The sequence below is a fragment of the Chelonia mydas genome, chromosome 4 (genome assembly GCF_015237465.2).
Source record: "Chelonia mydas isolate rCheMyd1 chromosome 4, rCheMyd1.pri.v2, whole genome shotgun sequence".
NCBI classification, from domain to species: Eukaryota; Metazoa; Chordata; order Testudines; family Cheloniidae; genus Chelonia; species Chelonia mydas.
Window position 1 is genome coordinate 116,048,223 of NC_057852.1, and position 24,691 is coordinate 116,072,913.

Here is a 24,691-nt window from a genome sequence, read left to right on the forward strand (position 1 = left end):
AGAGTCCTTTGTATGTCCGGTCCAGCTGTGAAAACTCCAGCATCCACCTGATAATTTCGACAGTGATCCTGTGTATTTCAGTACAAAAATCTATAGCACTTTGAAAACCTGGGGCTAGATTAAAACAACAAATTAAATGACCACCACAAAGGATGCTGCATTGGACAATATGAGAGGAGTTAGTGAGGATGGGGGGAGGGCAATACCATGTGTTCAGGAAATGTCCCACTGCGTAAATGTAGCAATAATGTGCCGTTCTAACAATTATTAACTGCCATTCCCTCTCACTATCCTATTCAGCTCCTCTATCTGCTCCCAGTAGATCGGCCATAGGAACACTGGGCCAGCTCCCATCAGTTATAGCTGTTCTAAACCACCCACTGCTAGCACAAGCACTCCTGTGATAATCCCCCGGAGTCCTTAGAAAGCCAGCACCACTTTTGCACTGTTTACCAGCCTGTGTGTAGCAGATGCGGGAGATTAGTACCAAAGCCAGGTCACAGGCACAAGAAACCGCCAGGAACAAGTGAATACAGAACAGGAAAACAGCCAAAATCAATTTCTTTGTCCTGAGAGGATTCAAAATGTTACAGCTGCTGTTAGAAGTCTCACTCTTCTCTGTAACAGGAATTTTATACAGCAGTATAGAATGAATTTGCAGAAGAGATCAGGCAAATCCAGAGTTTGACTATTGTTAGGATTCTCAGAAAAGGGAAGGTTTTGCAGAGTAAGCCTTTCTATCATAAGGACAACACTCCACATTTACTCCCCTTCTACCTCTATTAAAAAACAAACACGCACAACAGTCAACCCAAAATCAAAGATGCAAACAAAATTAAACTAATAATCAATGAACCAGACTAAAACATAATCCTACCCCAAGCAGAAATTTTACCCTGAAAAGGGAGCAGAGCCAGGGACTTCACTAATACTATCAGTTTTACACAGAAGGTGCTCAGATATGATGATGGGCAGCGGAAAAAAAAAAATCTATCTTGAACTTTGTGTGATGGTTTTGGACACCGTTGGCTCTTATGAAATCTTGCAAGAACCACTGAGGATTAAGGTAGGAATAAAATTCTTATTTCAGCCTATGAACCACCATCCCCCTTCCCTAAAAGTGAGAGGGCCTTCAGTAAGTCATTTAATTCAATAATGTATATATACATAGATGCCAAAAGAATTATGACTGAGTTCTGAGGGTTTCTTCAGGTATGTTGGCAACAAGAAGAAAGCCAAGGAAAGTGTGGGCCCCTTACTGAATGAGGGAGGCAACCTAGTGACAGAGGATGTGGAAAAAGCTAATGTACTCAATGCTTTTTTTGCCTCTGTTTTCACTAACAAGGTCAGCTCCCAGACTGCTGCGCTGGGCATCACAAAATGGGGAAGAGATGGCCAGCCCTCTGTGGAGGTGGTTAGGGACTATTTAGAAAAGCTGGATGTGCACAAGTCCATGGGGCCGGACGAGTTGCATCCGAGAGTGCTGAAGGAATTGGCGGCTGTGATTGCAGAGCCATTGGCCATTATCTTTGAAAACTCGTGGCGAACGGGGGAAGTCCCGGATGACTGGAAAAAGGCTAATGTAGTGCCAATCTTTAAAAAAGGGAGGAAGGAGGATCCTGGGAACTACAGGCCAGTCAGCCTCACCTCAGTCCCTGGAAAAATCATGGAGCAGGTCCTCAAAGAATCAGTCCTGAAGCACTTACATGAGAGGAAAGTGATCAGGAACAGTCAGCATGGATTCACCAAGGGAAGGTCATGCCTGACTAATCTAATCGCCTTTTATGATGAGATTACTGGTTCTGTGGATGAAGGGAAAGCAGTGGATGTATTGCTTCTTGACTTTAGCAAAGCTTTTGACACGGTCTCCCACAGTATTCTTGTCAGCAAGTTAAGGAAGTATGGGCTGGATGAATGCACTATAAGGTGGGTAGAAAGCTGGCTAGATTGTCGGGCTCAACGGGTAGTGATCAATGGCTCCATGACTAGTTGGCAGCCGGTGTCAAGTGGAGTGCCCCAGGGGTCGGTCCTGGGGCCGGTTGTGTTCAATATCTTCATAAATGATCTGGAGGATGGTGTGGATTGCACTCTCAGCAAATTTGCGGATGATACTAAACTGGGAGGAGTGGTAGATACGCTGGAGGGGAGGGATAGGATACAGAAGGACCTAGACAAATTGGAGGATTGGGCCAAAAGAAATCTGATGAGGTTCAATAAGGATAAGTGCAGGGTCCTGCACTTAGGATGGAAGAATCCAATGCACCGCTACAGACTAGGGACCGAATGGCTAGGCAGCAGTTCTGCGGAAAAGGACCTAGGGGTGACAGTGGACGAGAAGCTGGATATGAGTCAGCAGTGTGCCCTTGTTGCCAAGAAGGCCAATGGCATTTTGGGATGTATAAGTAGGGGCATAGCGAGCAGATAGAGGGAGGTGATCGTTCCCCTCTATTCGACACTGGTGAGGCCTCATCTGGAGTACTGTGTCCAGTTTTGGGCCCCACGCTACAAGAAGGATGTGGATAAATTGGAGAGAGTCCAGCGAAGGGCAACAAAAATGATTAGGGGTCTAGAGCACATGACTTATGAGGAGAGGCTGAGGGAGCTGGGATTGTTTAGTCTGCAGAAGAGAAGAATGAGGGGGGATTTGATAGCTGCTTTCAACTACCTGAAAGGGGGTTCCAAAGAGGATGGCTCTAGACTGTTCTCAATGGTAGCAGATGACAGAACGAGGAGTAATGGTCTCAAGTTGCAATGGGGGAGGTTTAGATTGGATATTAGGAAAAACTTTTTCACTAAGAGGGTGGTGAAACACTGGAATGCGTTACCTAGGGAGGTGGTAGAATCTCCTTCCTTAGAGGTTTTTAAGGTCAGGCTTGACAAAGCCCTGGCTGGGATGATTTAACTGGGAATTGGTCCTGCTTCGAGCAGGGGCTTGGACTAGATGACCTTCTGGGGTCCCTTCCAACCCTGATATTCTATGATTCTATGATTCTTGGCTTTCACCTTCAGCAGTTTACTCTTAAATGTTCTTGGATGTAGACTTTTTTCACACTCTCTGACCCCTAACTTTCTGTATCAAGAATCATTTGGATTGAAGAAAAATATGTGCTGGTATTCTAATATAGCAGAATTCAGTAACGGTATGATTTCTGTCAAGTGCAAAGTGTCAACATTCTGTCAAAATACAAGGAGAGTGACACCCACTAAACAGGTGCACACAGCATATGCCTGAACACAAAAGTGTTGATGTGTCTCTGTTTTCTGGTTGCGTACAGCACCCCCACAGATGCCCCCACCACCTTTCAACTAATTGGGAATAATGAATGTGCGAGAGGGAAGTAGGGTGGGTGTGCTAAGCTGGTATTGCTGGTCAGGGAGCACAAAGGCCTTGATTTGAGGACTACACTTGCTGTTCATATATCCTGATAGGTGTTCAGATGCCGCAGTGGACACCAGGCTAGATTCCCCTCCATATCATAGTGGGCCTGTAAACCAGAGACTCTGATGTTTAGATAGGGGCCAGACTGGGGCACCCAGTTTCCACCTTACTGGGTTCTCTCTCTGGTGGCTGCAGATCTGCTGACCCATGCCAGCATGCAGCTGTAACCCACATTAGTATAGATCTCTGTCCCTGTCACAACGAGGCTGGCCCCTGTGATTAAATTAGGTTCAGCTGCCCTGGGCCAGAGCAGGTACTCCCAGCTAAGTCAATTAAGGGGGCAGGGCTGCACCTGGGCTATAAAGGGTCTGAGGCTGTTCATGAAGGCAGAGTTAGGAGGAGGGCTGTAGCTGATGATTTCCTGCAGTGGTCCCTGAAGAATAGAGTTGGCTGCTCAGACAGCACCTCAGAGAGGAGGTAGCGTGGAAGATTTGTTTTGTGTTTGTTTTTTGGGGGGAACTTTGTAAATAAAGAAACCAGACCCCAGGAAACTCTGTGATTGATTGAGAAAGACGGTGTGGGATTTAAGGAACCCCAAAGAAGGGGAAAGCAGGGGTGGGCACACTGAAGAGGAACCCTTGGTGAAGAAGCAGGGCATGGGTGGCAGCCATTCGGTTAGAGTCCCCTTTGAGTGGCTGGACCACATAAAGAGGTTAGAACTAATGGACTGTTAGATGGAGAGGTCCAGAGTTAAATCCCTGCAGAAAGCCCAAGTGGGGGTCTTATTTAGCGTTGCCAGGTGTCTGGTTGTCAACTGGAACACGCTGGTTGAAAAGGAACCCTCCCCATCCCGGTGAAAATGAGCGAATGAGTGAGGGTGGGGGAGAGCAAATGACTGAGGGAGTGGGGATGGAGTGAGTGGGGTGGGGCCTTGGAGAAGGGGTGGGGCAAGGGCATTCGGTTTTGTGCAATTAGAAAGTTGGCAACCCTACGCAGAAGGGACCATCGTGATCATCTAGTCTGACCTCCTGCACATTGCTCACCCACTCCTGCAATAGACTTATTACCTCTGGCTCAGTTACTGAAGTCCTAAAATCTTGATTTAAAGACTTCAAGTTGCAGAGAATCCACCATTTACACTAGTTTAAACCTGCAAGTGACCCGTGCCCCATGCTGTAGAAGAAGGCTGACTCTTGCAAAGTTTGGTTGAAAACTGCAATATTTTGAAATAAATTCACTGCAGTTGATAGGACCTACTCAATGCTCTATGCACCACTCAAAGGCTGTGATAGGCTACATAAAGTCCTCTGGACTTCGAAGATGGGGTGAATTCAATGCTATATGAGTACTATACAGTAGCTCCAAGGGAACAACTGTATCAGACAACACCAGAGGTTTCTTGCATCAGCAGCATCGGAGTTTGTGTTTCTTGAATTCAGTCAAAACAACCAATAATGTAAAATTGTAATTTAAAACAGCAGAACTACTGTACAGACATCACATTGATTTGGACTGAGTAACACATGTTGAAACAACTAATGCAAAATCAATGAGCTCTGTCCATGCCGTGATTTCACATTTGCTTTGCCCTTTTCACACGAATGTCTTCCTGTATCATCTGTTGTATCTACAAACAACAACTAGAGTACTTGGGAGTATAACTGTGTGCTTACTCAAAACTAACCTCTCTATGGGCAGCAAAAGATCCTGTGCTCAAACAAACCTTTCATTGACTTAAATGGGAAATCTTCCTAAATAGGAACACTAGAGCCAAACCACTGAAACACAGCAGTCTAAGTTAGGCATCTGAATAAGTGGCCTGCTTTTTCAGAGCTGCTGAGCACCTGGAGTGCCCATTAAGTTTAGCGGGAGATCTGTCCACTTATGGCAGTGCTGAATATTTGCCCAATTGGGAAAATTCCATTTAACATTAAGAGGAAAATGGATGACTGGCAGAGGTAGCAACTCCTATAATTACGGCTGCCTAAAACTTGCCATTCTATTCTATATTCTATACATTGTAAATCATAGATTTTATATGGTTTCCAACACTATTGCTTTGCTTTCTATAACACAGGATTAAACACACAAAGACTAGGAACATGTCACACTATATGTTTTATTAATAGACTATTCATGCTACAAGGCTCATCTTTCTTCTCAGGCATATGGCAAGTTGGCAGGCAGAGCGTTGGTGGGTTTTTACTATTATAGCTGTTGTGTAGTGGGATTTTATTTTAGTTGTGTACTACATCTGTAAGGCTGTATCTGTACATTTATTGTGGAAGCTGAATAACGCAAGCATGCTCAAAGCAAAGGACAGCTCCTTGCTTATGTTTTATATAACCAAATTAAAGCTCAATTCTCCAAGCACATGCTGTATAGAATAGCTGATTTTCAATTATAATAAAGTGGTGTAAATTCTTTCTGATCACAAATGTCTTTGTCTTACTAAACTGGTAAATATCCAGGGTCACTTTGTTCACTTGCTAGAGTGCTAAGTTTGAGGAAACCACAAGATACAAGTAAGATTATCCATCTGCTGAACCATGCTTTGAAACTTCCACTTAGAAAAATTCATACTATGTTCTTTCCAAGTTGCTTTATAATGCATCTGTGCCACTTGTTAGAAACGCAGCAAAACTCATTGCAGTTTAACATGCGTGAATTCAGCTTTGCGCAGTCGGAAAAAAAAAAGAAAAAAAGAAAAAACAACAATTCAAATACTGTACCTGTAGTGCGGGCGATCCCGCCCGCCATTACACTCAATGTAATTTTGACTATACACGATTTTCGCTGACTGCAGAACGTAACCCCAGTGTAAAATAAGACTCGCCTGTACAGGAAGGCAATACCTTCTAGCTGGCTGCACAGTCCATCTACTTTCTGGTGATGCGAGATTTCTGGAGCAGCATCACAAAGAGTATCAGAGAGCTCCAAAACTTCCTATCATCCTTCTGTGGTAACTAGCAGAGAAGAGCCATATTCTCTCCCCCTCCATTCAATCAGCAAATTAGTTACTGCTAAGCTACAGGACTCCTAATTCCTGTGGTCACTAGGGTTATGAAATGTCTTTATTTGCTTTTGGACCTCCTTTCCAGTTCATATAGACCCCAAAAGAAAGACACCACCTTTCATGGAAAGAAAACGTGGAAAACTCCTTTAAAAACTAACACAAGGACAAAATCGATTTGGGGAAAAGGTTCCCATTGAAACGAATGAGAATCAGCAATGGTAGTACTCAGCTATTGTTAGGGGGTTGTTTTTCCACCTTTCATCATGCATTAGGTGAATGCACCAACCGCTGGCTCTTTAAATGCCACAGAATCTGAATAAACACACACTATCAGCGATATAGATGCCTAGAGCTGTAGTGGAGATAGTGTTTATCCAAACTCTGATCCTTCCAGATAACAGCAACAAAGGAACAACCTCTCCAAACATCCTAAAGCATTCCCTATAACAGGGAACATTTCAGGATAGAACTCTTCTGTAAATGAGCTATGGAATTGAGGAGCTGGCTTGTCTTGTGCACCTTCTAACTATGCTTACCCATGTATGCTCAGTAACATGGCAAGCTAACACCAAGACTGAGACCCTATTGTACTATTCATCCTCTGGTTTTAGTGTTTTGATCCACAAATGCTGAGTGGATTCCCCAGACCACTTAATTGCTAAATAAACTATATGATGGTAAATTTGAAGCTCTAATCTATTCTCCTAATTAGTCTGTTTATCAGACAATAGCATATTTAAATGCTTGTAATTCAACCAAGAGAAGATATTGGGAGTGCTAATAGTGGAACAGTGGACCTATGCTGTTTAAAGTCTGCACTGTGTTTGCAGCAACACCATATGGTGCAGAATAAATATTGTGACAGGGTCAGGCCAGATGGCTACAAGAGAGTGGTTGAAGGTAGATACATTAGTTCCAGGTTAAGCAGGTCCCTTTTCCCTGGGTAAGATAACAGGGACTATTCCAGAACACTCAGGAACTTTATAGAACTAATTAAGCAGCAGACAATTAGGACACCTGTAGCCAATTGGGAAGCTGCTAGAATTAATTAAGGCTAATCAGGACACCTGGTTTAAAAAAGGCTGTCACTCCAGTTAGTGAGGTGTGCGTGTAAGGAGCTGGGAGTGAGAGGACATGCTGCTGGAGGACTGAGGAGTACAAGCATTAACAGACTTCAGGAGGAAGGTCCTGTGGTGAGGACAAAGAAGGTGCTGGGAGGAATCATAGAATATCAAGGTTGGAAGAGACCTCAGGAGGTCATCTAGTCCAACCCCCTGCTCAAAGCAGGACCAATCCCCAACTAAATCATCCCAGCCAGGGCTTTGTCAAGCCTGACCTTAAAAACTTCTAAGGAAGGAGATTCCACCACCTTCCTAGGTAACCCATTCCAGTGTTTCACCACCCTCCTCGTGAAAAAGTTTTTCCTAATATCCAACCTAAACCTCCCCCACTGCAACTTGAGACCATTACTCCTCGTTCTGTCATCTGCACCACTGAGAACAGTCTAGATCCATCCTCTTTGGAACCCCCTTTCAGGTAGTTGAAAGCAGCTATCAAATCCCCCCTCCTTCTTCTCTTCCGCAGACTAAACAATCCCAGTTCCCTCAGCCTCTCCTCATAAGTCATGTGTTCCATTCCCCTAATCATTTTTATTAACAAAGGGGAAGTTGAACAGGATAAAAGATTATCTCCTTCTCTCTTGGAAAAGTACCCTGCAATCTTTAATTACCAAGCATACTGTCACCAGGGATTAGCAGAAAGGGCCTCACTTGAACAAACCACCCAAAGGATGATGCAAGTTTAGCTGTTCCTTAAAATGTAGCTTCATGTTGTTGTCAAAAGAATTTTGTTCCATGAATAAATAAATTATTAAAAATAAAGTTGGAAAGTCTCTTATCAGTATTGTGCAAATTACAAAAAAAGGTTATGAGCATGTACAGAATTTACAGTTTTACAAATTTAGAACTAAGCTTAAAAGTTACCATCTCATGAATATTTATAATGTTGTGGGAAATAATCTACAAAAGTGTGCAGCGGAAATTTTTTCTCTGGCTGCAAGCTTTTATTCCTATCACTTGCACAAATAGAGTCCTGACAAAATGTTGTGAACTCTGTGTGCTGTTTTCAGAGTAACAGCCGTGTTAGTCTGTATTCGCAAAAAGAAAAGGAGTACTTGTGGAACCTTAGAGACTAACCAATTTATTTGAGCATGAGCTTTCGTGAGCTACAGCTCACTTCATCGGATGCATACTGTGGAAAGTGTAGAAGATCTTTTTATACACACAAAGCATGAAAAAATACCTCCCCGCACCCTACTCTCCTGCTGGTAATAGCTTATCTAACGTGATCACTCTCCTTACAATGTGTATGATGTGTGCTGTGGAGATGGAAATATAATGGGAGGGAATTTATTGACAAAATAGAATTCAGTGATTACTGGCAGCCATGTCTGTTTTCCGTATGTCAAACTGTCAAAGCCAGCGTGCTGTGGAGATGGTTTGATAAAATGTTTTAGAGACAGAAAAGCAAAGAAGAAAATCAAACACAGCAAAGGGAATGAAAATGTCTGAATTTAAAACAAGTAGGTTGATAATGCTGGTCATGACAACTTTGAGAAAACATTTTCATATGCAATGAGCACAAACATACAGCAGAATAATGAGCTTTAAAACACACTAAGACTTTGTCTACACCAGCACTTTTATTGGTAAAACATTTGTTGGTCAGGGGTGTGCAAAACATACGAGCCTGACTGACATAAGTTTCACCACCAAAAGCATCGGTGTGGACAGCGCTATGTCGGTGGGAGAGCATCTCCGGCCAACATAGCTACCTCCGCTTGTTGGGTCTGTAGTGTAGACATAGTCAAAGACACACAAAACAACCTAGTAAAAAAAACAGACAGGTTATCTGGTATGTTGTCATCATCATAACAATGCTTATCCTTTGCTAAGTAATCAACAGTTGATATACTATTCTGTTAATTCACAGATGAAGTGGACAATATAACCTGCATCATGGTGGTGAATAAGTGACTTAAGTCCCAAAGAACTATAAGTAAAAAGACAGCAAGTCTTTCTTGGAGGAAAAATTTGGAAGGGAGATAATATGGCTGAGACTTTACGTATTTGAATGTGGATTATGAAATTTGTTTCTTTAACTCTAAAGAGATAATAGTTAAAGGGACATTGCCAAAGTCAGGGCTCCTAAAAATACAGCTATTTTGTTAAACTTTTTACTTTCAGGAGCCCATTGGTGTTTTTTAAAATTGGTTTAAATAATCTGTTGTGTATGTGAAAGATTACGGAGTGAGAGCCCTGGAGGCTGTCTTTTCTGTGGATTAAGAACACCACAGGTAGTAAAACTGCCAAATTTCATAGCACTGCCCAGATGCCTCAGTCATGGCCTGGAGGGAAAACCTCTGAGTGAGGGACAATAGTTCATTTTTCCATGCCATTTAAGCTCAGACAGCCAACAGGGGTGATGAATAGTGTTAGCTGAAGATGTGGTTTTGTGATGTCGCCACTTGTTTATTTCTTCTTAAATGACTGTGTGTGAGCATGTGCGTGTATATATATATATATATATAAAAAGAGAGAGAGCATGGTGTTTATTAATGTTCATAATACTGTTGGAGAATATTCACATCTCTATATGTGTACATATACATTTTTCAATATAAATATTCTCTAGCAGCATCAGAAACCTAAACAACAGCATTGTTCTAACACATGAAAACCAGAAAGTGAAACTGTCTACACAAGTAACTCACCAGACAATTTTCACTGTCCAAACTGAGTGAAATGCAAATTGCATACAGACATGATAAACAATGGAAAATATTTACTACTGAGCACAGTGTTTACTATTATGATCTCAGAGAAATTAGTCTTTTTGTTCACTTAACTGATTTCCAGATACAGCAGAGATAAAAAGTGGGAAATCATTTAAATACACCCTTACCTGGCTGTAAAGTGCCAAAAATGTATCCATTTCTATAGTCTCCAGAAGATCTTCAAGCACAACATCATTCCATTGCTCTTCTCGTAAGCTGAAGGGAAAGATGAAATTAGTATTATCTTCCCAGGCATAGTATTTAATGCGATAAGAAATCAACGTCCAAAATTCATCCATTCAGAAAACATTTTACTGGTAGATTTTGTTAAAAGCTTTACCGCACACCTCTTTAAACAAACTAAGAACACCACAATTCTTCCACTTTTCTTCAAGAGCCAGACCCTGCTGTGTTACTGTTCAACATATCTGATGACACCAAGGCATCTCATGTGTTTTGTTGTGGCTGCATATTCCAATACAAGGAGCAAGGTAACGAACAAATGTTGTATGGGAATGAGTAGACTCCTGCTGAAGACTTGGCATGAAGCTTGGCCCATTTTTCTATCAGTTTTCACGTCTGTCTTAAAGTATTTACAACCTTTAGCGATAGTTTCTTTCCATTCAGGTCTGTCTTTGGCTGTGTCTTCTATGTTCCCTATATTTATGCCGCATGAGTTGAGATTCTACTGAAAGTTTTTATGTTGACAACTCTTCCTGTGGTTTCTGAGTTTCAGCTCACTACAGAAGATGTTTTTCAGGAGTCTATCAGCACCTACTCTGATAACATTACCTGTTCATCTAAGCTGGGCTTTAATAACCACTACCTCAATGCTGGTTGTTTTCGCTCTTTCAAGGGTGTTAATGTTTGACACTTTGCCTTTCCAGCAGATCTTCAGAACAGAGCAAAGAAAGTGACATCTTTAAGACTCTTATCAGAGCCTGTACACCAACTATGAGCAGCACAGGGGAAATAGAAGAACAGTTCTGTTCTGATTTGGATGACAATCAAATTTATACCCAGTGAAGACAATCTTCTACTTCTGGGAGACTTTAATGCTGGAACTGAAGAAGAAATGAGACTTGGAGTGGTGTAATAAAAAACAGAGTCAGAAAAACGAAGAGCAATAGTCTCCTGCTACTCAGCAAGTGTGCAGAGCATGAGTTACAAAACTCAGATCTGAAACATCTTCAACACATGCTGTCATAAAGGAAAGGGTAAACCCCTTTAAAATCCCTCCTGGCCAGAGGTAAATTCCTCTCACCTGTAAAGGGTTAAGAAGCTAAAGGTAACCTCGCTGGCACCTGACCAAAATGACCAATGAGGAGACAAGATACTTTCAAAAGCTGGGAGGAGGGAGAGAAACAAAGGGTCTCAGTCTGTCTATATGCTGTCTTTGCCGGGGATAGACCAGGAATGGAGTCTTAGAACTTTTAGTAAGTAATCTAGCTAGGTACGTGTTAGATTATGATTTCTTTAAATGGCTGAGAAAAGAATTGTGCTGAATAGAATAACTATTTCCGTCTGTGTATCTTTTTTGTAACTTAAGGTTTTGCCTAGAGGGGTTCTCTCTGTTTTGAATCTAATTACCCTGTAAGGTATCTACCATCCTGATTTTACACGGGGGATTTCTTTATTTCTATTTACTTCTATTTCTATTAAAAATTTTCTTGTAAGAAAACTGAATGCTTTTTTTCATTGTTCTCAGATCCAAGGGTTTGGGTCTGTAGTCACCTAGGCAAATTGGTGACGCTTTTTATCCAACATTTCCCTGGAAAGGGGAGGTGCAAGTGTTGGGAGGATTGTTCATTGTTCTTAAGATCCAAGGGTCTGGGTCTGTAGTCACCTAGGCAAATTGGTGAGGCTTTTTACAAAACCTTGTCCAGAAAGTGGGGTGCAAGGTTTTGGGAATTATTTTGGGGGGAAAGATGTGTCCAAAAGGCTCTCCCCCAATAACCAATATTTGTTTGGTGGTGGTAGCAGCCAATCCAAGGACAAAGGGTGGAATATTTTGTACCTTGGGGAAGTTTTGACCTAAGCTGGTAAAGAGAAGCTTAGGAGGTTTTTCATGCAGGTCCCCACATCTGTACCCTAGCGTTCAGAGTGGGGGAGGAACCTTGACACATGCAGATAGCTGATTCCCCTCTCCCTCTGTGACCTTTTCAAAGCTCACACACACTACTTATCAGGTTGTGAGTTTTCTCAGGCTAAGAGTTGCTCACTCATAACTGATTATTTTCTTTTTTCAGACGCAAGCCTAAAGACAATTTTTAATCTTTCTAAGTCATTTGGAACTGGGTTGGACACTTTTTGCCTCCACCAAGTTTTAAAGTTAGATTGCTCTATTTACTGTTTCTTTAAAGGGCCTGCTGACTGGTTTGCTTGGACTTCTGGGGCTGGAGGGAGAGTAAAGACCTACCTACCTACTTATTTTCCCCAGTCTTCTGCAGCAAGACACAGAAACATTCCTCTAGAGCCCACTGTGGTCTGGCCCTTTAAAAATTAAAATAGCTCTGGGGATTCACATACCCCAGGCTGCAAAGGACCCAATCTGAAATTCTTGATCCAGAAGTCAGAGGACAGGACTCCTTTTGAAGCCTGTCAATGCCACTCCTTACAAATCAGGCCAAGTGACACCTACTTAGTAATGCAAAGCTCTCTCTCATAGTGCGACATGAAACTTAAAGCATGTGTGTGTCTGCAGGTCTCTGTGATTCATACAGATATTATTTTATTTTGCAAAATCTCACCCAGTTTGCTTTGTGACACTTTTGTCGAGATGGCTATTACCACATAAAAAATATAAAAAAACTTTTACATTTTTGTTGCAGAAACATCTTTGCTTTAAAAGATGGTGGTTTTGCTCATGGTGGTAACTAAAAATGGCCTCTTTCACTAGAACAATTTGATTATCTAAGCAACACTCAGAAAAGTATGTTCAATGTGCAGCAAAATGGATGCAGGGTGGTGGTGGAATTGAAATTCAAGTGGCTTGCATTTGATTGGAATCATTTTCCCAGAGACTATGGCTTTCATTCTGTTTTCTTGAGCCTGACTGAATTGGAACCAACCCTGGTCTCCTGCTTGATAATGTGGGGTATTAGCATTAGCCCACTGGTTGATCCCAGAGAGACTGATTGTAAGGTAAGGCTCTGCATTTCAAATACATTTTTACAGTCAACAGATTTATTATTATTGAATGGGTATATTGCAGTGGTGCCCAGAATTCCCCAGCAGAGAAGCGTGTTCTTCATGAAGAGGAAAACCCTTGCCCTGAAGTGTTTACAGAATGAACGTTTAGCTTGCTGGTTCGATATGGTATGTTACATTCTCTGAAGACTGCTTGCAATGACTAAGATATAGAAAAAGGCTGTCATACTTAATACCAAAAAGCCTTACCTTTGCCGATGAAGATTTACTAATTGCTTACACTTATTCAATGCCTGATACAGCAGAGCAGACACCTGTCTCTCTGCATTCATTTCCACAACTTCATCTGAAAATCCCAATCCGTCTGAAGTCCATCTCTGCCTGTTCAATAGATGCTGCTGCTGAGCCGTCTCCTTATGTAACATTTCATATTCCAACTTTCTGTCAAGTTCTTCAATCTCCTAGAGTTTGAAAATGTACAATGATAAGAACAATTCACAATTCACCTTGGAAGAACAATTTTCATTTGGAGTCAAGAAAAATATGGCATCATTGGTTTGCAATATTACTTTATTCTGTTCTCATTCTTTCCAATCGCTTGTGATCACTACACTTTCCAGTTCATTGTGATGGCTTCGCTAAACATGACTAGTATGCAATGAGCATCAGAACAATGCTTAAAGATATCAGTAAATCGTTGCTGTGCTAAAGGGCAATATGTCTGAAACCTTGCAATGTAGGAGACACTTGGAATGTATAATATCCATATGGCTAAGATTGAAAGATCAGACAGCTACCTCATTTTTAGCAGGGTAAAATTACTGAAACACAATGTGAGAAATTCATGCAGACAGTTTTTAGTTATGCTGAATCAACTACTAATACTAAATAGGTTTCAAATTGGAAAATATTTACCACTACTCAACATAACAAAATCAGAGTAACAAAACAATATCTCTACACTCAAACAAGAACCCTTCCCAGAAACTATTTAGGAGACCTAGCTTAATAGTGTCATTTAAAAAATCCTTGTCTTAACTGCATAATTAATATGAAATCAGGATAGCTGTGTGGTTAAGCCATTAGACTAGGACTAAGGAGATGGGGTTCAGTTCCTAGTTCTGCCACAGACTTCCTTTCTGACCATGGCCAAGTCACTTAAGATCTCTGTGCCTCTGTTACCGATCTGTAAAGTAGAGAAGATAAATATTTCCTTTCTCCCATCCTTTGTATGCTTTCTCTGCGAAGACTAAGATCATAAGGGCAAGGACTATCCCTAACTAGGTGTATGTTTAGGGTGACCATATTTCCCTAGGCTGAATACTGGACACCTGGTAAAATTACTTGCATTCAAGCGAGTTCAACGGCATTCAATCAGAACTATGCAGTACAAATAGTCAAATTAACATCAAGTTGACTAAGCCCCTGTTAAAAAGAAATACTGTGTAGCTGGATTCTTTTTATTTACCTACTTATCTTTAAGGCTTTAGGGTTCACTCAGGGAGAGGTGACACACACTCCCACACACCTCTCTCACACATGGGGGGTGACCAATTGACCCGACCCTTCCTGCCCGGCACTCTCCGCTCTCCATGCCCGTTTGGGTCCCCGGGACACCTGTCTCTCCTGGTACCTGGCGCCACATCTTCCCAAGGCAACACATGGAAAGATGCGCAGAGTCACATGCCCCCTCGCCCCCCAAATTTCTGCCAGAGTTCACACCAGAATGTGGCCAGCAGCAGCCTTTTGGCACTGTGCGGGAGGGAAGAGACAGGAGCTGTTTTCAGCTGCAGGGGTGGAGGAGATGGGGAAGGGATGACCTGGCCCATGTCTTTGCAGAGCTCATCTCTTCTCCCTCCCCCTCCCCCTCCCCCTCCCCCTCCCTCTGCCCTCCATGTGGCTGGAAGCAGCTTGTCTCTTCCTGCCCGCATGCACAGTGTTGAAAGGCAGCTAACACTTCTAGGCTGCTGCTGGCCACTGACGTAACCCACCTGCCTCCATCTACAGCATGGGCAGGAAGGGGTTAAGCCCTAAGGATGCATTGTGCATCAGAGCCCAGGGAACCTGACTGCAGGGGCTTCAGCGAATCCAGCCAGAGAGGTGACTCAGCAGGGGAGGGTGCCTAGGGGACAGAACAGTTCCATGCTCCCTGGGGGAAGAACCCAGGGTGGGGTGTGTGTGTGTGAAGAGGGTGTTAAGCCTCTGCCCCAGGGGCTGCTGTGGAGCCTGCAGGTTTGGGGGGGGGGTTGAACCCGCTGGAAATCGCTTCCTGACCCTCCCCGCGCCATTCCAGAGCTTAGCTGGGGGGCGGAGAGGCTTCCCCATGCCAGTGCTGTGCAGGGCTTTGGTACATGCAGCGCTGGCCAAGATCTGGCACACAGTGGGGGCTGCACTGGCAGACCAGCAGGGGGGAGCGACCGGCCCCGCACGCTACATCTTCGCCCCGACACCAGCCTTGCATACCCATCCTCATTGTCAGCTACTGGACCCCTCCCCCCCGCCACACTCACCACTGGTGGGCAGGAGGCTGGTGAGCAGGGATCTGGCCAGCAGCAGGGTCTGCCAGTACTGATGGGGGTGGGGTGTGGGGGAGGGAGATGAAGAGACAGAAAATATGGGACAATTTGCCTGTTTTTAAGAAAAAGTCAGAACATCTGCAGGAGGGCTTAAATAAAGGACTGTCCCTTTAAAAACAGGCTGTCTGGTCACCCTATCTATGTTCAGCACTTAATACAATGGGGCCTATGCACATCTATAACACAAATAACAAATGCAGACTAACTGCTAGTGCTGGAAATAAAAACATGCTATTTGTAGAGAGATTAATGAAGTTAACGTACAGTTAACCATTAATTTGTTCTACTGAATGGTAACATCAATAGAGTTACAAGCGATCATCTGATGTGGTGTTAGTGGTTTTTAATTAACAGGTTTCTAAGACCTTAAAAAATGTAGTGACAGGCAGGGAAGTTTATTCAGCAGGAGACAATCTATATAAACCAAGCAAAACAGGTAGCATAAGCACAAATAGTAACCAACAGAAACTTCCCCAATCTAGGGCTCAACCCAGTACTCACAGCCTGGATAAGAAACCCTACCTACTCTCTCTCTCTCTCTCTCTTCTATGTCTCCAGCAGCCCTATTTATACCCCTTCCTCTGAACACCTGTGCAAGTGCTGTAGTTAACCCTTTGTGTATTAGCAACCGGGTAGTGTCTCTGCATCCTGTTACACTGTTGTAATTATTGTATTATTTGTATTTTTGCAGTGCCTAGGAGTCCCAGTCAAGGATGAGGACCCCATTGTGCTAGGCGCTGTACAAACACAGAACAAAAAGGAGGCCCCTACTCCAAAGAGCTTACAATATAAGTATAACATAAGAGACAGAGGGACACAGACAGACAGATGGAGAAGTACAAGGAAACAATGAAATATCATTGGTCAGCACGACAGACAGTGGTCTCAGCACAACAATGGCTTTTTTGTAGGTATCCCAGCAAAGATTTCAAAACAGGCAGTAAACCAAATGAAATTACTTTTAATGCTTTATCAGCATTGATCTTATTTCTCTTGTCACTGTACATAGCTATTACAGTTTTAATACACTATTTCATTAAACAAACTCAGAACAGCATGTTTAAACTAACATACTGTCACTTTAAGAAAGGCTCTCTGGAGAGGACAGTATTAAATTTTAAATTGGAGTTTTCACAGTGATATCTGTCTAATGATGCCCTCTAGCAAAAAGGTTTAACTTTTAAAAACCCATTCTGTTTCTTCTGCTTCAATGCTCTGCCAATTCCCACTTTGATAGTCACAAATGGGAGACAAACAAACCCACACTTCCCTATGACTATATAGCATAGAACTAAAAAAACCCAACAGGATTTTGAAACTGCCAAATCTGTAAAAATTTGACAAAAGGAAGCAAAAGCTTTTTCTGAAGTTTTTGTTATTTAAACTGTGTGCACATGCACAACAAGAGAGAGCGCCAGAGATAGACTGGATATACTCTGTGTGCACAATAACTCAAGCTTATCAGATGACTGTGCAATTTATCACGTACCTCTCACTACCACAAATGTGACAAACTTTGCAAGCTGGTCATGAAAATTGTTTACCAGTCTTCGCTCTAAGTTACTCCCCTGCCCTTTACTGTTTGATCAAGAGAATGAAATATTAGTTAGTTACCCATTAAAAATATTACTTCATCTTATCAAGAGAGGCTGTGATATCAATTGGGACCTATTGGTGCTACTGTAATATAAATAATAAATAATATTATCTTTCTAGCTATAATATTCATATCTTCTGTTTAAACAGAATTGTAACTTTCTATCTGTATTTCTTTCACAGAAAGCTTTCATATAAATGCACACACACACACCCTGCCAAAACTATATAAATAACGGGCCAAATTTTCAGCTGGTATAAATCAACCTAGTTTGATTGCAGTCAATGAAGCTACACCAGCTGATGATCTGGCCCATGAACAGTTTACCCTTCTCAGCACTTTGTTACTTACAGGACTATGTGCCTCTAAAATCTGGGTACATTCTGATTCTGACAGTATTTTTGATGTGCTCAATTCTTCCAGAAGCAAAGCTTGTACACTTATGATAGCAGTGTAAATCTCCAATGTTCTGGACTTCTTATCAGTCTTTTGGAACTGTACAGCAGCAATGGACTCTCCAAGTTTATTCTCCCGAGAATGCAACTGATGCTCCTTTTCAAGCAGCAGCTCATTATGGACCTGGAAAATAATGAAACACCAAATGTAATAAAATCAGCAAAAACCTGATAAGCTTTTCTAGGGTTTTCAAAAATATATAATTATTTGGCTGCCACATGATTGACATAATACGCAAGGAAATTATCCGGGGTGGGGGGAAGAGGAGGAGAGAGAAAAAGAACAGTCATTTCTTGCACATTACTCAACACATAAAAATATTATTTTTTTTCTAAAATATTTATTTTCTTTAAAACAAAATTCAGATTTCTTAGCTACAGTGGTCATATACATAAGTTTGCCTTAGATAACATTGCCGCGGAATTTCATGTAAGTCTCACAATTCACTATACTTGGGAAAACACTGTATAATGCTGAAGTATCGGTATTTAAGGTAAGTGACAACTTTTTAAGTGCATTACTATCATTGCAGAACCTTGAAACTTTTACTGTTTCTATTGCTGTGTAGAACAGTCCCCTGTGCTCTCCCTGTCTTTTTGTCCCATCCATGGCAGTCTCTTGTATTAAATTTAAACCATAGGCTTTCTTGGGAAGGGACTGTATTTTAGTTTAGCACAACCCTGGCCTCCCAGTGCTAGTGTAGTACAAATAATAAAAACATAAAGTAACTATTGCAGAATGGGAGACTCATAGGAGACATCTCAAAAACTTTAATATGTTTTGGATGAATTTATTGCCACCAGTGATTATGGTACCTGACTGTAGCCACGTCTGGAACCTTGAACATATTTATGTTCTTCCCCATGCCTGCATTAGCCTATGTCTGCTTCTTTGCAACACCATGTGGGATGGGATCGTTCAATTACCTTGACTTGGATTCAGTTCTCAGATTGTAGGGAGAGTGGTCACTTCGGATGAGCTATTACCAGCAGGAGAGTGAGTTTGTGTGTGTATGGGGGTGGGGGAATGAGAAAACCTGGATTTGTGCTGGAAATGGCCCACTTTGATTTTCATGCAGGTTGTAAGGAGAGTGGTCACTTTGGATAGGCTATTACCAGCAGGAGAGAGAGTTTGTGTGTGTGGTTTTTGGAGGGGGGTGAGGGGGTGAGAGAACCTGGATTTCTGCAGGAAATGGCCCACCTTGATTATCATACACATTGTGAAGACAGTAGTCACTTTGGATGGGCTATTACCAGCAAGAGAGTGAGTTTGTCTGTGGGGGGGCGGAGGGTGAGAAAACCTGGATTTGTGCTGGAAATGGCCCAACCTGATGATCACTTTAGATAAGCTATTACCAGCAGGAGAGTGGGGTGGGAGGAGGTATTGTTTCATGGTGTCTGTGTATATAATGTCTTCTGCAATTTCCACAGTATGCATCCGATGAAGTGAGCTGTAGCTCACGAAAGCTCATGCTCAAATAAATTGGTTAGTCTCTAAGGTGCCACAAGTCCTCCTTTTCTTTTTGCGAATACAGACTAACACGGTTGTTACTCTGAAAGTTCTCAGATGGTTACTTCTCTCCTATTTCTGCCTTACTTGAGACTAAAAAAATCTCTGTGTATGTCACAGTACAGATAATGGGGAAAAAAAGATCCAATGTCTAGTGGATAAAAGTATGTCAGAGGAGGTTTTTTTCATCTAATGATGGATGCGTTCAGAAAATACCCAAGTTTAGTAGTAATTCTGGGTATTGTGTGTGAGACAGCGATCTTGTGGTTAAAGCACAGGGAATCAAGAGATCTGAATTCTAGACCAATTTCTGCCTCGCAGTCTTCCTTTATGGTTTTGAGCAATTCACATGGGTCCAAATTTTCAAAATTGTCCACTGACTTTTGGTGCCTAGGTTTTCAGATGCACAATAGATATGGAGGCCTTGATGTTCATAGCTGCCAAAAAAATCAATTGAAGTCAGTGGGAGCTGCTCAACACCTCCAAAATCAGGAGCTTGGTATCTTAAGTCAGGAACCCAACACCTGAGGCATTTCAAATTACCAGACACTTGAATATTTGGGCCTTAATCTCTCTATGTATGTTCACCTGTCTGTAAAACAGGAATAATACATTCCTAATCCAATGATTTAATCAATCATCATCATCCAAGGACACAATTATTGCTTTTGAAGTGCTCTGAGATTCTCAGATGTAAGGCACCATAAAAGTTTCAAGTTATAAAATATTAAAGTTACTGTATTTCAAAGGAGTTTTGTTTAAAGTTAGCTAATTAATTCCAAGGTGTTTCAAATTAATATAAATCCTTCCTTCTCCCCAGTAAGACATTTTGTTGGATTGTCTCCTTTTGGTGAGCCCACCACTCCTGTTAATTGGAATGGGAATTGTGTGTTAACATGCGAAGGAGTCTATAGGCCTGATCCTCAACTGGTGTACACTGGAATAGCCTAAAGCCTAGACTGAAGTCAATGGTAATTACAATTTACACCAGCTGAGGAACTGGCTCTATATCCCTAGTTATCTCTGCACTAATGAACAGAGACAAGGCGTAGTTATTCTCAAACTTCATAACTATATCACCTGTCTATTTATGCTAATCATAATTATATTAAACATTATATTAACCCCATTGATTACCTTTTAAGAATAATTTAACAGACTGTCACAAGGTTTTTCAGAGCCCTAAAATGACACACAGATAATGTGATGCACATGAATTTTTCTCTGGCATTATTACTGACAAGACTGCTGTTGAGAGTGGATTGCATATCATTCAAATTTTGTTATCCAATATATAAAGCTAAATTCAAAATGTGATTTTAACCGAATCTTATTCAAGAGGATTCACGTGACATTATCTAAAATTTCTACTGAATTATATGGGATGTCCTTGAACACAAGAGGAAGAAAGTTATCTGCAGAAAATTCTTCTGACCATCATCAACTAAGCCTAGCAATACAGAGCCCTGTTAAAGAGGCAAGGTGCATGCAACAGGTACCTTCTAGATATTACTAGCATAATTCTGCCTTAACAGACAGAAAAATGTATCTTAATCATATTATTATTCAATATAAATCTCTATCTTAAACAATAAAACAAAGCAAACATGGGGAAAATAGCTGGAAAATATGAAATTGTCCCTTCCCTCCCCACAGAACCTGTAGATTCTGCAGCCCTTAGCTAGTGGCCCAGAAATGAAAAGGAGGCTTAATATAAATGCTGCTTTCATAATTTCACAGTATTGTGGAATTTATGAGGGCCTCGATTTTGATGGTCACATGGGACCAAATATAAACTCTGGTTCTAGACTATCAGGGAAGTTTACTTTGAAATAAACTGGACTGGCTGTGGTGATACAGTGATGTCAATTCCCATGGTTTCATTGTGAGTCTTGTGATTGTTGATGCTTTTCATTAAAAACCCAGCTCCTGGAATCCAGTGATTACATAGGAATCTAGGTTTTTGTTAAAATAATACAATTTTAAATCCTCATGGTTGTAGAGAAAAGCTTGAAAAATTTACCAGAAGGAAAACAAAAAGAATGCAGCATTTATTATTTTTAAAAACTGCATGATTTTGGGGCCCAGCTCATGGTTTTTGAATGAGTGGAGTTGGTACTGTTTTGTCTTTGCTTATGCCCTATATTCAGTTTACCACATTTTTCCGTGACAGGAATAGAGAAGAGTTGTTTCATGATAATCTTTTTCCAACTGTGCAGTCGATACTTTCTCTGTACCTGTGTGCATCTCAAGAAGATCAGACAGTTTTGCAAAGGGGCAGCTGGAGTGTGTCAGATGTTTACAATGGTGCAGACCGCTCAACATGGGGGGGAAATTGCCAAGCTGCACAAATGCTTCTTTACAATACTGAAACACATTAAAAAAAACAAACATAACCACAGTAGGTCTCAGTACTGGCAGAGGAAGAAGCAGAGGGAAACGTCCTTCAGAGACCCCCCAGATACTCCTCTTGTGAAGGAGGAGACTCCAAAATGATGTTAAATGGCTCCACTGTCCACTTAGGGTATGTTTACACTGCAATAAAAGATCAGTGACACGGCCGCGACTGACCCAAGTCAGTTGACTTGGGCTCGCTGGGCAATAGAATTGAAGTGTAGATATTTGGACTCGAGCCAGAGCCAGGCTCTCAGACCCTGCAGGGGGGTGGGTCGTACATATACACTGCAGTTTTTAGCCCCAAAGCCTGATTCAGCTGACCCAGACTCAGACTCTGTGCAGCAGAGTTTTTTATCGCAGTGTAGACATACCCTAAAGAATTCGCGATGGGACCTGGGCCTTTCTCCTCCAGAAGCAGACTGGACTAGGACATTGGGGGAAGTTTTTAGACTTACTTTGGAGAGGCCTTGACCAGTGAGGACAATCCAGTTTACTGAGTCCTATGGGCTGAAAAGACATGCCCTTGCAGAGCACATCCACTGGTGTGGGAGGCCCAACAAGTAAGTCCATATTCTCAGCACCTTCCTCCTGGCAGAGCAAGGGTCTGCAGGCTGGGAATAATAGTGGCAGAGCCCTCCTGTTGTGGCTCCTGCGGTCTCCTTACACATGGTGCATGCACTATGTGGGCTTGTTTTCTAGTGATCTGTTTGACTGTCTCTGTCAGAGTGGAGAAGGGAAGTAGCTCAGCAGCTGCTCTCATTCATTAAGGCAACAATCCCCCCCCCCCCACAATTTTTCATCTCATACATGAAGAAGGATTGGGGGCAGGAGGAGCGAGTGAGTGGGAAGACTACTGCTCACTCCTGCCCCCCAAATTATCTTGCAAAGCCAGGATGCTAAAGGCTAAAGCAGGATTGCTGAACTACTGTGGTAGAAAATGGGAGAGAAAGTGGAAAGTGCATGGGCAAACCTTGGAGCTCTATGGACAAATCTGAGCTGCCTCTGGTATCTGGAGAACAGCCCAAGTATCTCAGTCTGGGCCCAGACTTACCCGTTTCTCATTTTTATCATTTTATCTCGGTTTGTATAAGGGAGGACTCAAACAATAGAAAAGTCTGTATTTTCTTTGCAGAAAGGTAAGAAACCTGTTAAAATGGAATTGAGGCCCTTTGGTCTCTGCACAATGCTTTCCATTGAAATGCTAATAACTTTACCATTTCTTTCATATCCTCACAATTCAGCTGTTCATGAGCATTCAGAGATGTATGCTGCATTCCAGCAGCCCTGATAGAAAATCAAATAAAGATAAAAACTTCCGCAAAACATCATGCAAATCAGGACTTTGATTTAGATTATACAAGACAGCCAGTTCCACCATGAATCAGAATTTTTATCTTGTCAAAGTGAACTTCCTTTCAAAATTCAGAATGTTATTTCAAGATACTCTTACTTATGAACTAGCTGTGTAAGAAAGGCCAGGTGGCAGGACTGTGCCTTACTTCAATACCGAGGCAAAAAAATTGAACGTTTTCTTAGCGTATGTCTATGCTGCAATCAGAAGTGTGGTTACAGCACATGTAGAGAGCTCTGATGTAATTAGCTCAAACAACAAGAGCAGATAAGCTGCGGCAGCATGAGTTGGGTATGTACTTGAGCAGCTAGCCTGTGCTGCCACAGCTTCACTGCTATCCGTACCCATGCTAGATAGATCAAAGCTAACGCAGGTGTGTCTACATATGCTGTGGTGATGGAGTTTGAGGCCAGAAGGGACCACTAGATCAGAGCTCTGCCTGCACAGACTCTTTTCCCCACACAGCAATAAGATCCAGCACCTCTTGTGTACTGCATGCTAGAGCGCATTTCCAGCCTTGAGTCTCCATGTGCTCCAGCTGTGCTGATCAGCTCTCCACGCAGATCAAACAGGAATTGAACCTTTAAAAGTTCCCAGGGCTCTAACAGTGGCGCTGTTGTTTCCTGTGTATCTGACTGATGTGCAGTGGAGTTGAAAGTGCTCTCCAGAGTGGTCACAGAGGAGCACTGTGGGACACCTTCTGGAGGCCAATTCATTCGAATTATTCAACGCAGTGTCTACACTATCCCCGTGTTGACAAGCACAATGCCTCTCGTGGAGGTGGAATACAGAAGTAGATTTTACAGGCCACTTAGGTGGACGGAAGGGACTTGATAGTGTAGAAACATACATTATTAAATTGACCTAACACAGTTTATGGCTGTGGAACTCTTTGCTAAAGGATGTTGTGAAGACCAAAACGATAACAGGGTTCAAAAAAGAGCTAGATAAATTCATGGAGGATAGGTCCATCAATGGCTATTAGCCAGGATGGGCAGGGATGGTGTCGTTAGCCTCTGTTTGCCAGAAGCTGGGAACAGGCAACAGGGGATGGATCGCTTGGTGATTACCTGGTCTGTTCATTCCCTGTGGGGCACCTGACATTGGCCGCTGTCAGAAGACAGGACCCTGGGCTATATGGACCTTTGGTGTGACTCAGTATGGCCATTCTGATGTTCTTATGTTGACCTAATTTTGCAGTGTAGACCGGGCCCTAGTCTGACCTCCTGTATAGCACCATTCAGCACCTGCACATTAACCCAACTGAAATGAAACTAGAGTATTACCATTCACAGGAAACTAGAATATTATGTGCCACAGGCAGAGTATAGGAGAGACTAAGATGCACCAGAAGCCAAAGCCCCTGCAATGGCAGGGAAAGAATTATGTGACATATACCCAGATAATCCTGACAAGTGACCCGCA

The 24,691-nt window shown here is 42.2% G+C and overlaps 1 protein-coding gene across 6 annotated transcripts in view; it reads right to left on the reverse strand.

Moving 5' to 3' along the window:
• EVC2 (EvC ciliary complex subunit 2) overlaps nucleotides 1-24,691 on the reverse strand; it is a 164,273-nt gene that overhangs the window by 13,160 nt on the left and 126,422 nt on the right. For all 6 annotated transcript variants that reach the window (XM_043544659.1, XM_037898083.2, XM_037898082.2 and 3 more), the window contains 3 exons: nucleotides 17,905-18,132; nucleotides 13,630-13,841; nucleotides 10,359-10,446 (listed from right to left, as the gene is read on the reverse strand). In XM_043544659.1, the coding sequence (XP_043400594.1) occupies nucleotides 10,359-10,446; nucleotides 13,630-13,841; nucleotides 17,905-18,132 (528 nt within the window). The remainder of the gene's footprint in view (nucleotides 1-10,358; nucleotides 10,447-13,629; nucleotides 13,842-17,904; nucleotides 18,133-24,691) is intronic.